Source organism: Pocillopora verrucosa, chromosome 12 (assembly GCF_036669915.1).
Source record: "Pocillopora verrucosa isolate sample1 chromosome 12, ASM3666991v2, whole genome shotgun sequence".
NCBI lineage: Eukaryota > Metazoa > Cnidaria > Anthozoa > Scleractinia > Pocilloporidae > Pocillopora > Pocillopora verrucosa.
The window spans coordinates 18,623,115-18,641,359 of NC_089323.1; the positions used below are offsets into that span (position 1 = coordinate 18,623,115).

Genomic DNA, 18,245 nt, shown 5'->3' on the forward strand with positions numbered 1-18,245 from the left:
TGGATTGGAAAATCATGTGTGTCTACGCAATCCCTCGATTTCATGTGCCAAGGCTCTGCCGGCTATGAGAAGCAATGGGGGTTGGGAAGGAAAATGCCAACCACATCGACGATTAATTGAATAAAATCAAGTAAAGTTCTCTTGGAAAGATCCTCACGATGGCAAAAAAGGATCAAGCGAGGGTTGTAAACAACAATTCTGACAACAAATTTAACTTTCAATGCACAATTTAATCACAACTCTACAATAAAGTATTTACAAAATTTATCGCGGAAAGAATGGCGAATCCAAGCTAGATATTCTGGATCAAAGTCAGTAACTGAGATGCCGCACACCCACCCCTCCCTTCACCCAAGATTAACTCTAACTTGTTATCAGTTGACTGTTGTTGGGTTAGGGGAGGGGTAGGTGAGCAGTTTCTCAGATACTAACATTAATTCGATATTCTTTCTCCTTGCTTCTTGGAAGTGTCCTTTTCACATTACTACAATGTCCATCAAAAAATAACCTTTGTAGACAAGGTTGGCGATGTTGAAGAGTACAAGGAGGGAAAGATAGTCCCTGTGAATTCTAGTCTATACGTGTTGACCTTCCGGCAGATAATTATTTCAGGATTTCTCTGTCTATCATACATAAGTGACGCTGAACCACGCACAGATCCAAAGAAAAATAGGTAAATACTCTCTCTTCACATCTCAGAGGTACAAACTGGCAGCAAAAACGATATCCCGCTTGATTTTGATTATTCCTTGGAAAACAAATTTAAAAAAAAAACACTTTCAGCAAACTTCAGTAGAGCGTTTTTCCAATACACTATTACATTATTTGTTCCTAGTAATTTGTTCCCAATACACTTTTTCAAGGACATGGATTTCAGGACAGGGGTAAATTATACGAACTCAAAATTAAACTAATTTAATTTTTTCCTTATTAATTTTGTTTTTGTTTTTGTTTTTTTCAATATCAGGGTTAAGGGCTAAATTTCCCACAGCAAAAAAATTTTGCACTTCTACCAGACCCCCAGATTAAGGTACAATCGTAATGAAAGAAAAATTTGTTTCATTATTAATCTTTAATACAAAATATATTACCCTCTGCAAACTTGTTTTCCAACTCTGTGTTTCCTATGGCTTTGGATGCTTGACACATTTGTCTCAAGAGTTCTTCCAAGCGTCGCATACAACGAATAACACTTCCTGATAAACACATAAACAAATTGGTGCGCATAAACTTCACTTTGCATAACTACGTCATCTTCTGTTGTGTGACAGCTCTAATTGAATAAGGAAGTTACGCAATCATATGCAAAGGGAAAAGTCGTTTTTACCTTCAAACGCATCAGTCATTTTACAAATCTGAGAGAATGAGGCTCCATTTGCCCAGGCAAACACTACGTCCATAATATGAGGTTTAAAGGATTCCACATATGTCTCCACATCTATTTCAAGTTTAGCTTCTTCTGAAACCTTTCCAATACGCCGTGCAGATTCCTAAAGATATAACCACGAATGAAATTTGCAACAAAAGCTTGAACTAACGGTAAAGCTGCTCACATACTTGACTGTCTATCTAATTCACTGACCGTCTGACCGACTGGGTGAATAACTAATTGAAAGGCAGACAGACAGGCTAACTGACCGACACTCACGAACTAACAGGCTAACCAACTAACTGACTAACAGACTGCTCGACCGACTGACCGACCAGCTGACTGACTGATTGATTGACAGATTGACTGATTGACTGACCGACTGACTGACTGACGAACTGAGTGATTGACTGATTGACTGACTGACGGACTGAGTGACGCACTGACAAACGGACGGACTATTTGACAAGTAGACTAATAGACGATGTACAAGTTGTACTACAAAATAAAGTTATAATAGCACTAATGTTAAACTTACCTGCATTTGTCTCAAGGGACCTGCAAGTTCTTCTTTCAGTTTGGGAATCTCGTCACTCTGTTTTACGGTAGGTGAATAAAATCAAAGGAATTAATTGCGAAAATACATTAAAAGGGACAACACTTCTCAATGGTGTGCTGAAAATGAGCAAAGATAATACTCAGTTAACAATATTGTAAGTAATTGGAAGTTACCTTCTCTTCAAACACAAAACAGCTGAGTAAAGCCACGCACTGTTGAACTGTCAGTTCATTGAAAACTCCATTAAAGATCATCTCTGTCAGTAGCAGTTCATCCCCACTACAATCAAATAGCAAAATGGTATTATAGCAGCAAACATCCTGAACATAAATGTACACGAAAGGAATCGCTCTCTCAAAACCACTTCAGCCCTAGCAGTGACCAAAGAGAAATTTCTCCTAATGGTATCGATGAATTTTCCACCCGAAAGATAATGTGACGAAAGAAATCTATCTCCTATATCGAAATCTTAAAACTAATATTACAAGAAGTATAAAGATTACAAAAAAGTATATTTCGTTAGCATCTTGCGAACTCCAAGGATTCTTTTCCATTCGTTTGACGATTGTCTTCAGTTCGTTTGTTTCGTTAGTATCTCGCGCACTCTTACGATTCTCTTCAGTTCGTTTGTTTCGTTAGTATCTCGCACACTCTTACGATTCTCTTCAGATCGTTTGGTTCGTTATTATCTCGCGCACTCTGACGATTGTCTTTAGTTCGTTTGTTTCGTTAGTATCTCGCACACTCTTACGATTGTCTTTAGTTCGTTTGTTTCGTTAATATCTCGCGCACTCTGACGATTCTCTTCAGATCGTTTGTTTCGTTAGTATCTCGCGCACTCTTACGATTCTCTTTAGTTCGTTTGTTTCGTTAGTACCTCGCGCACTCTGACGATTGTCTTTAGTTCGTTTGTTTTGTTAGTATCTCGCGCACTCTTACGATTGTCTTTAGTTCGTTTGTTTCGTTAGTATCTCGTGCACTCTGACAATTGTCGTTAGTTCGTTTGTTTCGTTAGTATCTCGCGCACTCTGACGATTCTCTTCAGATCGTTTGTTTCGTTAGTATCTCGCGCACTCTTACGATTCTCTTTAGTTCGTTTGTTTCGTTAGTACCTCGCGCACTCTGACGATTCTCATTTAGTTCGTTTGTTTCGTTAGTATCTCGCACACTCTTACGATTGTCTTTAGTTCGTTTGTTTCGTTAGTATCTCGTGCACTCTGACAATTGTCGTTAGTTCGTTTGTTTCGTTAGTATCTCGCGCACTCTGACGATTCTCTTCAGATCGTTTGTTTCGTTAGTATCTCGCGCACTCTTACGATTCTCTTTAGTTCGTTTGTTTCGTTAGTACCTCGCGCACTCTGACGATTGTCTTTAGTTCGTTTGTTTGTTAGTATCTCGCGCACTCTGACGATTCTCATTTAGTTCGTTTGTTTCGTTAGTATCTCGCGCACTTTTACGATTGTCTTTAGTTCGTTTGTTTCGTTAGTATCTCGTGCACTCTGACGATTCTCTTCAGATCGTTTGTTTCGTTAGTATCTCGCGTACTCTTACGATTCTCTTTAGTTCGTTTGTTTCGTTAGTACCTCGCGCACTCTGACGATTGTCTTTAGTTCGTTTGTTTGTTAGTATCTCGCGCACTCTGACGATTCTCATTTAGTTCGTTTGTTTCGTTAGTATCTCGCGCACTCTTACGATTGTCTTTAGTTCGTTTGTTTCGTTAGTATCTCGTGCACTCTGACAATTGTCGTTAGTTCGTTTGTTTCGTTAGTATCTCGCGCACTCTGACGATTCTCATTTAGTTCGTTTGTTTCGTTAGTATCTCGCGCACTCTTACGATTCTCTTTGGTTCGCGTTTCGTTAGTATCTCGCGCACTCTGACGATTGTCTTTAGTTCGTTTGTTTCGTTAGTATCTCGCGCACTCTGACGATTGTCTTTCGTTTGTTTCGTTAGTATCTCGCACACTCTTACGATTGTCTTTAGTTCGTGTTTCGTTAGTATCTCGCGCACTCTTACGATTCTCTTTAGTTCGTTTGTTTCGTTAGTATCTCGCGCACTCTGACGATTTTCTTTAGTTCGTTTGTTTCGTTAGTATCTCGCGCACTCTGACGATTGTCTTTAGTTTCGCTAGTATCTCGCGCACTCTGACGATTGTCTTTAGTTCGTTTGTTTCGTTAGTATCTCGCGCACTCTGACGATTGTCTTTAGTTCGTTTGTTTTGCTAGTATCTCGCGCACTCTGACGATTCTCTTTAGTTCGTTTGTTTCGTTAGTATCTCGCGCACCCTGACGATTGTCTTTAGTTCGTTTGTTTCGTTAGTATCTCGCGCACTCTGATGATTGTCTTTAGTTCGTATGTTTCGTTAGTATCTCGCGCACTCTGACGATTGTCTTTAGTTCGTTTGTTTCGTTAGTATCTCGCGTACTCTTACTATGCTCTTTAGTTCGTTTGTTTCGTTGATACCTCGCGCACTCTTGGGATTCTCTTTTGTTTGGCCGTTTCGTTAGTATCTTACGCACACAAGTTTCTTGTGCGTCTAAAAACACTTAGGAATATTTCCATGACCACGAAAGCTCCATCAAGTTAATATAATAAATTTTTCTGACCTGCTTAGTTCACAAGCGACTCTTCCCTTAAGCTCAATTACATCAGATGCTGTGGCATATCCCAACCTGAAATATTAGTGTTTCAGACAGAGGGTGAGAAACAACAGAATTCGCATAACTCCTTTCTTCAAGTTTTCAAAGGTTGGGCAGTTAGTAAATAAACTTTTCCATGGTTCATTAGTAAAATCCTGTAGGGAGGACGATTTCGGCTACTAATGGGGGATGGGGGGGGGGTTGAGGAGGGACTTCTTACTATGCTTGTATGGGATGCTAATCCATCATAAGTTAGTCCCCCCCCCTGCACTTCATTAGGTTTCCCTATAGTGTGATGTTACGCCTATACAATGTTGAGGAGGGGGGGGGGGGTGGTGGAGGCACCGTAAGGGTAATGTATGCTACTCAAGAACATAACCTCTTGGCTCAGAGATCACACAAGTTGTATATCTCCCACCATCATAAGACAAAAGCATGAAAACCAACCAAGCAAAAACAGAAAAAAAACGGCAACGGCTACAGCTAATGCATGTATACAAGAAACTGGAGATTAACTTGTTTCCATGTCAATATTTGGGTACAAATTAAAACTAGAAGACTGTAACTAGTTTTACATATTTTATTTCACTTAGAAGTGCATAATGGTACCTTCGCAAAACTCGTTTCCTACTCTTGAGTTCATCCATTTGCAGAACTGTCTTTGTTCTCCTCAATTCCTTCTTGACTGTTTTAATCTCACTGATAATCTACATAAGGCAAACAGAAAATTAAAGTGGCTTTGCTTTGACAAGTCTGTCTCTATAAAATAATGATTAACCCATCAAGCCCTCTACATAATATATAAATACTCTCCTCAATAATGATTAACCCATCAAGCCCTCTACATAATATATAAATACTCTCCTCAATAATGATTAACCCATCAAGCCCTCTACATAATATATAAATACTCTCCTCAATAATGATTAACCCATCAAGCCCTCTACATAATATATAAATACTCTTCTCAATAATGATTAACCCATCAAGCCCTCTACATAATATATAAATACTCTTCTCAATAATGATTAACCCATCAAGCCCTCTACATAATATATAAATACTCTCCTTACTAGTTTTTATACATTTTCTTATAACAGCAGCCTTTTTCACTAATTTTAACTAAAGTTACAAACTTTCCAACAAGATAGTTATTAATAGCCCTCCTTTAAATAAAAGCACCCTTTAAAATACAAGCAAGTGGCTGAGATCATCCACAGTGCTTGATTGCTATAATATTTTCTAGGCTTTTAACCCCTCAACTCCCATGAGTGACCAAGACAGAATTTCTCCTTACAATATCAATACAATATCAAGCAGACAAGTGATGAGAAGAAAGAACAGTGTCACTTAGAGGGTTATCAGATGATCCAATACCAAATTCTCTGAACTACTATGATAAGAATTGTTTGGCAGAAAGTAAGGAGAATAACTCACAAGATCTTGGGAGTGAAAGGGTTAATAAAAGTACATCTAAACATCTTGAATACATTATTTAATTAATAAATATTTTGTGGTGCTAACAGTTTTTTTGATTTTCACATTAATGATGAGTTCTTACACATGACAATATTTTACCTGAGCTTTCTTCTCACATAAATTGTACAGGGATTTCAGATCAGGATCTTTATGCATTGGATGAGTGTACATTCTATGCTCTAAACTCTCTATTTTCTGTTTGAAAAGACAGAAAGATTTATCATTTTATTAGTATTACCTATAGCAATACTTATTCTTTTCCTTCCTAGAAATTGTGAAAGGAAATGTTGAGAACAAAGTGCACTTAAGTAGAGAGGGTATGCTACACTATTCCCATTTCTTAGGCTTGATTTCTGCTTCTCACTTAAGAGTTGTCTCTGTTCACAGGCTCCTGGCATGAAAAGGGGCTGGCTATTGGGCCCCACTTTGGACCCTCTTTTTTGTCTCCTACATTACATGTTCCTCTCCATGATCAGAGTCAATCCAAGACCTGTGAACAGTCTAAGTTTCAAAACATGTGCAAATAGCTGTACTAAGAAATAGAAAAATCTAACAAATTTTTTAAACTTCTTCTCATTAAGATCTCATTTAACAACCTCCAAATTGAAAATTAACATTTTTACTTGGATATCATTATCAAATCTAGGATACCCCTTCATCAGAGCAGACCAGGCATAGTGTATTTAGCTTTTACAAAATCAGAAAAAATTTTGATTAGTTTTAAATAAAATATATTTAACTTACAACAGAGGCTTTGATTGCACTCACCCTTATGACAGACTTTAATCCATCATCTTTGATTCCCATGTCTTCTATAGGATCCAGCATTGGTAGGCCATCTGGGAATCTACGTTGTACCTCCTATTGAAAGAAGACCACTGTAAAAATTTGTTTGCTGTTAATTGCCAAGACTCCTTTCCTTGACCCTTTACATCCTAACATTAGCATCCATATTCTCTATACTTTTCTCTATATGTTTCCTTTGTTGCTGACAAGGAGAATTTGTTTAACAATCAAAAGAATCTTAAGTTGGTGATCCTTTCCTTTATTCTCACAATCTTAATGAATGATTCAGCAGTTTTATTGTAAGGAGAAATTAGATGCTAGTCACTCTTAGGGTTTAAAGGTTTAATTACTTGCTTAGTGCTTTAGAGCCTTTGAGTGAAGCAACTTGAATTTTTAACCTACTGTGTAAGTTTCTCAATACTTTGGAATAACATTCATCAAGTACCAACCTTGACTGATTTTCCAACACTCTGTCTACTGTCCAGTGACCTCAAATCCTTAGGAATGTACAACCTGACACTACTTATTGCTTTCACCAATTGTAACAAAATGGGCACAACCTGAGGGGAAAAAAATGTTGTACTTCTAATAAATGCAGCCATATTTTTTTGGAAAACATTTGAATTAACCCAGTAAATCCTGAATCACTGATTTACCTGCATTTCTCCTTTTTCATCAGGCCCGCATGGCTGAGGTGTCTCACCATCTGCTGACTTCAACGGCTGACTGGAACAATTAAGTAACACCTCTAACACATACAAAGTCTCCCCATGTGTTGGACCACTCTGAGGAAGGGATTTAAACAACAATATTATTTCCAGTAAAACTTCTGATCATTGTCATGATAAGGTTAGACTGTGGGAGGTCCAGTAATCTTATGGTTGGCTTTTTTATCTTCTGGTGCAGATGATAAGCCCTGCTTCAGACTTTGTATTGTGTCCATAGGAAAGACACTTCACCACCAACCCATCGCCCATGGGGATAAATGGGTAGCAGAAAAATGCAATAGTGTAGCCTGATCATCCAGTAAGTGTGGTCCTAAGAAGGACTGTTGCTGGTAGTGGTGACTGAGCTCTCAACAACCTGATTGATGACTTCCATTCTGGTTGTCAAAACTACCAACAAAAGTCCATCTCTGGACTACACTCACCCAGACAATCAGACTACACTATCACATGTTACCCACAGGTTCAAACCATTTACTGTAGAAAACTGAAAGGGAAATCTGACCAAATGTTGTGGGGTAACCCTGTGATGGACTGGCTTCCCATCCTAGAGGAGACTGAAGTACATGTAACAATAAAGTCACTTTGTGCTATGCAAACACAAGAGAAGCTACAGTGTATGGCAGAGAAGTCCACTTGTCTCAAGAGCAGACTTTATTAACATAAATAGGAACAAATACCTTGGAAAAAACTGAGTCAATTTCTCTGATGAGGAGTTCTACTATGATTGTTAAAGCATCACTCACCATTATTGACATCATTCCTTCTCAGGACTGTGACAAGACTAAATGATTAACTGTTAATCCCAAGTTTAAACCATTCACTACGCAATATTCTCTGGAAGTTTAGATGCTTCAATGATCTTATATAATCCATTAAATACCTTTTGATTGGCCTTCTTCTGGAAATTGAGAACCGCACCCCATCCAAAGTAAATGTCATTATTCTTCACCTACAAAAAGCAGCAAAACAAAGAAGAACAACAAAATATATGTATGAAGGATTACATTAGAGATCTCCCTGCTATTCAAAGTGAAAATGGTGTTGAAAGTAACCCAGATCACTTAAAATTATAAGGGAAGTAACAAACAGAGGCTTCAGTTTTGTTGTCAACTTTGTAAGAACAAATTGTTTTTTAACAAACCTGTGTCTTTTTCCTAGTTAATAATTGTTAATTAAAAAAAAAAAAACAAAAAAAAAAAAAACATTCCTTACCTCAACTAACCGTCCAGGTTGCATAAAAGGAAGGCAATACTTAGGTTGATGAACATAACCCTAAATAATAGGTAGAAATAAAGATTACCATTAATGACAAAATATTATCTACTAATTTTAACCTATTTTCTGTACCTTGATCCCACTGTGAAAAGCAAAACAATCCTACCTTACTTTTAACATTTGACTGAAAATTGCTCAATAGAAAAATCAACTCTCTACACCCTAACATCAATATCCACATTCTCCATACTATTCACCATTCATTTCCCAAGGTGCTGACAAAGAGAATTTGTTTAATAATCAAGAGCTGCTTTAGTTGGTGATCATTTCCTCTATTCTCATGACCTTCATGTCTGATTCAAGGGTGATATTGTAAGGAGAAATTAGATGCTGGTCACTCTTAGGGGTTACAGGGTTAATGACAATCAAAGCCACACCTACCAGCATCTCATCCCCAAGTCTATTTATCTGTTGTCTCATTTTGTAGTATGACATAATGGATTCTTCATTTTGGATTTCCAAAGATTCCTTCTGGGTTTCAAGATCTTTGAGCTCTTTAAACAACAAAGAAAAAGAGAACACAGTCATGATTCAAGCTAATTTTAACTGAAATTGTAATTTACATGTATACCCATATATAAGAGACAACAAGCACCAAAACTGCTCCCAAAAAAATGTTGTTGCTCAATACTTTCATGCAGTCCTACGACTGCTTATACTGCATTTCCTCAAATAAGCACCCAAGCTTTGATGAGCACCCACCCCTAAGCATAATTTCAAATGAGCACCCCCCTTGAAAAGGCACCCACCTCCTCCCTCAATTTCTTAAATCATAGGGATGAAAGGAAAATCTGTTTCAACTAGCATTTAATATCTATACTACTTAAGCTTCAACTACAATGGAATCAGTGCAGAAGAATGATAAGCACCTTCCTTCATATAGGAGCCCAGGTGCTTATTTGAGGAATACAGTATGTACAGTACTGGTTCAAACTCTGATAAAATAATGACCATGAAAAATAATGCAGAACCAGCAGAGCCCTTTAACTCCCAAGATCTGATTGTTAATTCTCCCTTCTGGCTGCTACAAATTTCCTAGTAAATTGGTTCTGAGAATTTGGAGTGAGATCAAGATAGTGACTTCTACCTGACAAGTTTAAGTATTCTCATTACCAGCTTGCTGGATAATGTATGGATGCCTTAAGGAGAAGTTACATGTTTATCACTTCCAGGAGTTAAGGCATGTACAGCCACAATCTGTCTGGCTGCAATTAACAACTGAAAGCTTCTGAGCAGTACTTACTTTCAATCAAGCCAGGAACAGAGGCATAATTCTGAAATTGATAAAATGATTTCTCCAGCATAATCTCAGGATTCACTTCTTCCACACGCAGCAGGTTCAACACCATGTTGTAAGTGAGATGAAAAGCACTGTTCAGTGGATCTGCTTGGCCCTGTTGGTAGCAAAAAAATTGAAGAGTAAGTTATATTGTCTGTACTGACCAGTTTAAAGTCTTAAAAATTTAATTACAGCCTCTTCTCAATTCCACTACTACAGTGCAGTTATGGAAACAGTCACTTGCATGTAATGACTTACACTGCATCTTTATCCCAACCTAATCTCTTTTATCAAACATTCCTTCAACTGATGTTTTCCTCTATTTCCATCTTACACACTTGACAATGAATTGATTTTGTGATAAGAAGTTACATTATTTTAATTTGTATCACTCCTGGGAATAAAGCAAGTTAAAACAAAAAGTAAAACATAATTTATTTAGCAAAAAAAGAAGATCTCCAAGGGAACTGGGTGTACAGTGTAGACATGTCTCATTTGTTGTTAACAATTAAAAGTTACTTGTTACTGGTTCATTGTTTGTATGAAAATGGCCCTTAATCTCACCAAAAGCTAAGGGAAAAGTATGATACCTTTAACACTGCTTTTCCAACATCAGGTCCCATTTTCTCATCCACTATCAAAATGACTATCCCTCTGTCATCAATGCCACGTCTTCCAGCTCTGCCACTCATTTGAATGTACTCTCCTGATGTTATCTGGAAATCAGGGTTAATCACAGGGCTGAGTGTATTGATATGGGGAATATCATTCTGTTATAACCTGATCAATTCAGTAGTGTCACTGGAGTGTTGTGGGAGGCTCCTTGGAGATTTGCAGAGGCATCATCATGTGCTTTTGCTATCCTTGCTTTGCTACTTTGCTTCCATCATATCCCTATACCCTCCCTCCCTCCCACATTTTCAGTACATATTTATTAAATAGAGTAGTTTGCTGGTGTTGTGTTGACAGCTGTCTGGATCTGGGGTCTGGGGTCTGGGGTCTGGCATGATGGCAATGGTGAATCCCTTACCACTGAGAAAATTACCACTTTGTTGCTGTTTCCACACCTACCCTCTAATATTACTGCCTACAATCCAGGATAAAATAATAGACACATTTCCATTGAGATCAACATATTCAGGAGAGAACACCAATTTTTATACTAAATACTTTAACTCTCATCTCCCCCCAATGTGCAAAATTGAAAAGTGGAAAGAGGTACTAGAACTACTCACAAATCTGAAGTCTTTCCCATCAAACTTTCTGGCATTTGTAAACACAACTGTTCTTGCAGGCATGTTAAGACCAAGAGCAAATGTTTCAGTGGCAAAAAGAGCCTGAAAAGAACAATCCCAATCAACAATAACAAAACTTCAGGACTCAATTGTTAAGTTTTCTGCCTGCAAGGAATCAGGATATACTTACTTTGATTAAACCTTCTGAGAAGAGAATTTCAATGGTCTCCTTTAAAATTGGAAGAAGTCCAGAGTGATGAATGCCAATACCACGCTTCAGCAAGGGAAGAACATGTTCCACCTAAAAATTGAAAGTAATGCCTTATTTTGAGCAGACATTGTATGCAATCTATTTCCTGGCCAGGGAATTGCTTGAAGAGCATCTAAATTTGCACATGAATGCACTAACTACTGCATGGTCTTGCAAATAAAAGAAACTTCCATCACAATGCCGCTTTATTGAAATATAATTTTTTTTTTACCTGAGGAAGAGTTTTGTCCTCATCTGATAAACAGTCAATAGCATTATTAAACACTTCTTCTACCAACTTCTTCTCTTGACCTAGAAAAGGGAAAGAGCTACATGTATGACTTCAGTTGAAAAACAACTTCCACTTGTCACACTGTAGGACCACTGCAAGTATTTTGTCAGGTTTACCCAACAATTTATACTCCTGCTACTGCAAATGGGCAACACTTATGTATATGACCAAAGTTTTAACCCAGACATTTTGAGCTGCAGTCCCTCATACGAGCCACTGCCCCCCCTCCTCCCCCTCAGTAGGCCACCATACATGTATCTTCATAATATCATCTTACCTGAATTAAAGTCCAGTTTAGACATCTGCAAAGCATATGCCTCACATTCTTTCTTGCTAAAGCTGAAGATGATCACAGGCTGGAAATTCCTCTCCATGATCATTTTGACAATTTTGAAACAATTTGAAGGACCTGAAATAAATCCTATAAGTTAACAACTCTGCAATTTCCAGTCCCACTTGACCATCAATACTGATTTATAGAGGGAAAAAATTTTGATTGGGTGTGTTCATTAATTGAATGTCAAGAAAAGTTTGTTGCTTGACTGTTGTTGTAGTTTTTCCTAAAATGCTCTAGACTATTAAACTGCACTTTTGTGATCTTTTGTACTATGTTTGAGCAGACAAAAACAAAGTGATTTAAAAGTCAGTAGTGAGTAGATCAATTATCATCAAATTAATGAGTTGAAATTTCCTTCCAAGGGAAAGAAAAAGAGAGGCCGACCTAAAATGACTCAGCAGCGGATGGTTGAGGAGGAGATGAAGACCATACATAAGGCACAGGGGGCAATCCAGAAGCGGGCCCAGGATAGGAAAAAACGGAAAGATTTCATCATTGCCCTACATGCCAAGAGGTGCGACAGGCAGTAAGTAAGTAAGTAAGTAGGTAGTAAGTTGACAGACATAGGTGAATCATAGAGTGTACATGTGTAGATGAAAAATAAAATGCACAGCTAATACTATTTGCAATACACAAAATTGTCCACACCCAGACACACCTTTAGTCCCCCCTTTCCTTCCTCTCAGGTTCCCTGGGTCAGTTCCTCCTTCTCTTATGACAGCCATGGCCTTTTGAAAATTCTCCTCACGAAACTCTCCCTAATAAAGCAAACATCAACAGATATTAAAAATGCTGACAGTTTCTCATGTTACCAGATAAAAGAAACCTTTAGTCTAAATTGAAGAATGGCTAGCTGGGGGCCACCAGAGATGAACCTGGTTTACACCATAACATCAGTATGCATATTCTCCATACTGTTCTCAGTACATTTCCGTTTTAAAATTTGTTTAATCCTTTAACTCCCATGAGCGACCGAGACAGAATTTCTCCTTACTGTATTTATACAATATCATACACACAAGTAATGAGAATCCAAAAAAAAATCAATTATGGGATTACTAATTGATCTGATGCCAAATTCTCCAAACTAACATAATGAGAATCATTTGGCAGACAGAAAGGAGAATTACTGATGAGATCTTGGGAGTTAAAGGGTTAAAAATCAAGAGCTTCTATAGTTGGTGACCATTTCCTTTATTCTCATGTAAAAATTGCTTCGAGTTAGGGGGAGTTTTGAGTTCTCAGGGTTTCAAGTTATATGGGTTAAAATAACAGTAAATATATGAGGTAAATCTGAGGGAAATCAGTTTTGCTTCAAGTAAGAGGGGAATTTGAGTTACTGATTCAACTGTACTTCTAGTTTTCTATTCCAGCAGTTTCACAACCATTGTTGCCTGAGGAAGTCTTTTTCACTTACATTGATGGAGTAGACACATACCTTTTCATCCTCAACAAGGAAAAGACCATCTCCACCAGCTGGGTAAATATAATGTTGAAGAGGCGTAGGCCTGAAGTCTGTATACACCACATGACATGGCTACACAACAAGAAACATTTAGTACACATCATTCTGTGCAGAACACATCTAATTAATCATTACTAGATGAGGTTGGGAAAAGTATGTTAATATGCATTTACTTTGGTATTGTCAAGGTGGGTTGTTTAACAATTGAAGCTTCTTAAGTTTGTGATCATTTCCTTTATTCTCATGATCTTAAAGAATGATTCAGGAGTATTACTGTAAGGAGAAATTAGATGTTGGTTACTTAAGGTTTTAAGGGTTAAGTTCAGGCTCGGATAGAAGGACTTGAATAACTGTTCAGCTAAATCTATAAGATTCAGTTTGCCATATTACAAAGGCAGCTAGTTTGTTTGTTTGCCAGAATAAAACATACAAGTGTAGTTCTAAGTTCTCTAAAGCAATGCAAAATGAATCATTTAATGAGCAGAGAAGCAATAATTTGTCAACCTGTTTGTGGAGGTGCGCAATCCATTCTGCAAACTGCCTGGCATTTGGAATTGTAGCAGAGAGAAACACATAATGTACATTGTCTGGAAGAAGAATGATGGTTTCCTCCCAAACTACACCTCTTTCTAAAAACAGGAAATGAAAAGTAGTTCAATAATTACAGGGAAAAAAACATAATACATAATTTAATTTTACATAAATTAAATTTAAATCCTTAGTAAATCATATGTCAATACACTATCATGATCGTAATAATGATTATCATTATCACAATCCTTATCAAAAGATCCACTCCAATTTCTCCACACCCACCTTTATCTCGCATATAGTGAATTTCATCAAAGACAACCCAGGCTACTTCCCTCATGACCTACAAGTGAAAGAAGAGACAAACACAAGACGTTAATCCCCATTAAAAGACCTCTGAAGGTTGTAATCAATGTGAAGATTTGTAACTAAAAGAGAGACTAAAAAACCAAACCCCTTTACTCTCGAGAGTGACCAAGTTGTAATTTCTCCTTATAATTTAAATACTGTACACCATTTAATAGATAGGTGATGAGAGTAAAGAAAAATGCCTATCAAGAGAAAATGTTTCACACAACACCAAGTTTTCAGAGCTAACATTGTGAAAAAAAGTAAGGCTGACTGATTGGAGAGTTACTTCTGAGATCTTAAGAGGGAACAGGTGAACTAAACCACCCTTAGAAATACTGGGTAACAGCTGTTTGTCATAAAAAACAAAAGAAACCCTTCTGCCTGAAAGAAAACCTCTTGGTCTACAGTCCACCATACCTGAGACAGCATGAGTGTGTGGCACACTAAATTAAATCTTAATCCCATTCTAGATCATGATGTTGAATTTTACCACCCAAATAAAACAAATATTCCCACCTCAAGATCCCAGTCCTAAACAATCTACAAAACTGCAAGTGATGTCAGACAAAAAGATCTTCAGTCTAAGATTAGATACTGAAAAAGGGTCTGACACAACACCTGTACCCAATAACTAAGGTAGTTCCTCAAAGGGGAATCACAAATTCTCTCCATTTAATTATGTAAAACTTTCCTAACCTCAGAGCCCCTGTACAGCATATTTCTCAAAATCTGAAAGCAATCACACATTAACTTGTAAGAAAAAAGGCTAAAAGAACTTTTCAATAATACTACATGTGTGCAAATGTACACTACATTACAAGCTTAATGAACCACAGAACAATAAAAATGTCAGATAAGAAACAACTTGTGCATATACCTCTGTGGTCATGACCAAAGCACTTGCACTGGGATTTATTGTGACATCTCCTGTCATCAGACCAACATCCTGGAACTCCTCATACAACTCACGGTATTTTTGGTTACTGAGAGCCTTACAAAACATCACAAAACAAACAATAATGACAAAGTGCTTTATAACTTGTGGGCAGTACAATTTGCTGTTGAGTGAGATGCAGAAAAAGTTTGGTGACAGGGTTTTGACAATGAAATTATGTTGTAATCACAAGCAATTTTCCTCATTTCCAAAGGTAACAAAATCTCAAGAGCTATCCATCCCTAACTTTTAAATGTGAAAGCCCTTGAAAAGATGTCAAACAACACATTGCCACTGGAAACAGAGCCAGCTACCTATGACAATGAAACAATTTTAACATCAAACCATGGTAGCCAAACTTTGTCAAGTCTCACTCAACTGAAAACCATAGTATGTAAACTAAATAGTTACATAACTACAATAAAACACAACAGACAGATTCTAAGAGAATCCTTTTTTAAAGGATTTAAGTTCAAGATATATATTTCTCCTTCAAACTAAATTAATCTAAATTTCTAAAATTCCTATGAAGAGAAAATTGGATAAAATAATGATGAGGGGAGGAGCAGTTACAGCATTGGATGGAGAAAGGGGCCCAGTTTTGGTTACAATTATCTAGAGTTTCACGAAACCAATTATTTGAAAAATCCAAATTCTGCTGTACTCCTTTCTTACCTTGATAGGTGTAGTGTAAATGACTCTCTGCTTGTTTTTTAGAGACATAGCAATAGCATACCTAACAACAATACACAAAAATAATTTATTTGTACACAATAAAACACCAAAAGGAAGCAAAGCGACTAAGGGCTACCAAACTAGAGCTAAGGTTAAATGGTCCACCTTGATATCTATGATAGCAAACTCTCAAAACTAATTTATAAAGAAATATATAGTTACTGGTGGTGAGAATCTACTGTTCAGGCTGGATTCAAACAGGGCAGAGAGTGTGAATAGAAGGCAACCAGAATGTTTGACAATTGCTTGAATCTTTGTTCACAAATATTCCACAACTAGTACTGTATTAAAATTGCTGTCACTGTCTCTTCCGCCGGGATATAGAGAAAGATGTACAATCAACCAAGGTTGTCTAACATCAATCCCTAACATCCAAAAACAGTCCACCTCAAGACTAAATGTTCCCTTACCTACATGTAGACAATCAGATTATTCCATCAAATATTACCCTTAGGTTATGCAAAAAAATCTCCTTACTCAGCCACAACTGTTTTTCCAGCTGATGTATGAGCAGACACCAAGACTGACTGATTGTTTTCCAAACATTTCACAGACTCTTTTTGAAAGGGATCCAGGATGAAAGGATACTCCTAAAAAGAAAAAGTTTCAATAATTAAATCTCATTTTCTTTGATCATTTGTCTACCAGAAACATTTTTTTGTGAATGAAGAATACTCTTTGTGAAATTGGCAACAATTTAACCCACCACATTGCTATGCTACCTTATAGTATCTATTACTATGGATGAACTAGAAAAAGAAGTGACAATTACCTTGGCTGGTTTTGTTGCCTTTTTCTCTAATGGAACATAATCACATCCTTCTGGAACTGCCACCTTGAAGAAATGGAAAATTTATGATATCAGCAAGACAGTACATGGTTTGTTGCTCACATTCTGATTACAGCCTATACTATGACTAAGTTATGGTGCAAATTTTTCTTGGTTTAGATGTTTCTAGTGAGCCTTATTCTTATTTTGCTGTGTTCCATGAGTGGCAAATGAAAATAAAAAACCAACCAACTACAAAAATCTTAATTCACAAAAATATTTGAATCAAAACATACACATGCACTTTTAATGTTAGTTGATAAGTGGTAAAAAAAAGATTGTTCTTGTAAAAACTCACCTCGTGAGTGCAGGCTTCAATAGTTTCAACATTTCTGACATTAACTCTGGGAATTGTCTCCAGGAGACTTCGTGACGAATATAAAAAAAAAAACATATATATTAAAAGACAAAGTAACTTAACTTTTCCTTTAAACTAATTCTACAATTCCTATAACTCTTTGTTTTCTTTGAGCAACTTTGTGCTGTATTATCAGAATCACTGCAACATGCGCTCACAAGCACTGGTCGTAGTTAAGAACAGGTTACTCACAGAATGACGACAATCGGTAAACGATCGGCCTGACAAAGAGACAGCTATCGCCCAACAGCCGGTGGACACACGACCGATCGACAGTTTTCTTCGGAGCCTGATTTTTACTGTCACCCATAATGTAAACAATCACTTGACTGTTTCGTTATTTTACCAACGGTGAACTATTTTCCGACAAAAATCTACTAACAAGTAAAAGTTCTACTTTTACTTGTTACTCATTTTTTAATCATAAACGTAATAAAGAGCAAACAGACAAGATTCACCTCTCCATGTCGTCAACTCTCGCTTTCTTAGCTCCAGCATCATCGAGGTCGATAGCGCCCGGTGTAAATTCTCTTTTCTCTCCGATACTTGACGCTCCTGTGGACTTCGATAAATCAGTAGCTTCCTTCTTCCCTTTCTTATTGTTTTTATCTGATTTTTTGCCTGAATCATCTTCGAAAACAGCGAAGATATCGTCTTCACCAAAAGCGTCCGCCATGTTTCACATGTATGATTGGGTATGACAGCTGACCATTAGTGATGTTGAGATCAAACCTCTCCTTGCCCTACCCCTGAGAGTATTGAGTAACTTCCTTCTTTTTTTTTTTTTTTTTTTTTTTTTTTTTTTTTTCTTTCAAT

General features: G+C 37.2%; 1 protein-coding gene across 1 annotated transcript; it reads right to left on the reverse strand.

The window, feature by feature from the left end:
• Positions 1-227: 227 nt before the first annotated feature.
• LOC131771397 (exosome RNA helicase MTR4) lies at positions 228-18,111 on the reverse strand. The gene is made up of 31 exons (XM_059087181.2): positions 17,888-18,111; positions 17,370-17,436; positions 17,015-17,077; positions 16,720-16,832; positions 16,183-16,243; positions 15,451-15,564; positions 15,270-15,302; positions 14,508-14,565; positions 14,196-14,320; positions 13,665-13,763; positions 12,885-12,984; positions 12,167-12,298; positions 11,830-11,909; positions 11,538-11,648; positions 11,348-11,449; positions 10,703-10,828; positions 10,077-10,227; positions 9,215-9,327; positions 8,771-8,830; positions 8,439-8,507; positions 7,487-7,615; positions 7,280-7,390; positions 6,813-6,905; positions 6,144-6,239; positions 5,175-5,272; positions 4,533-4,598; positions 2,102-2,207; positions 1,908-1,964; positions 1,328-1,490; positions 1,092-1,196; positions 228-748 (listed from the first exon to the last, which is right to left on the reverse strand). The coding sequence occupies exons 1-31, from the start codon at positions 18,103-18,105 to the stop codon at positions 696-698; spliced, it is 3,072 nt and encodes a 1,023-aa protein (XP_058943164.2). The 5' UTR covers positions 18,106-18,111; the 3' UTR covers positions 228-695.
• Between the last annotated feature and the right edge of the window lie 134 nt (positions 18,112-18,245).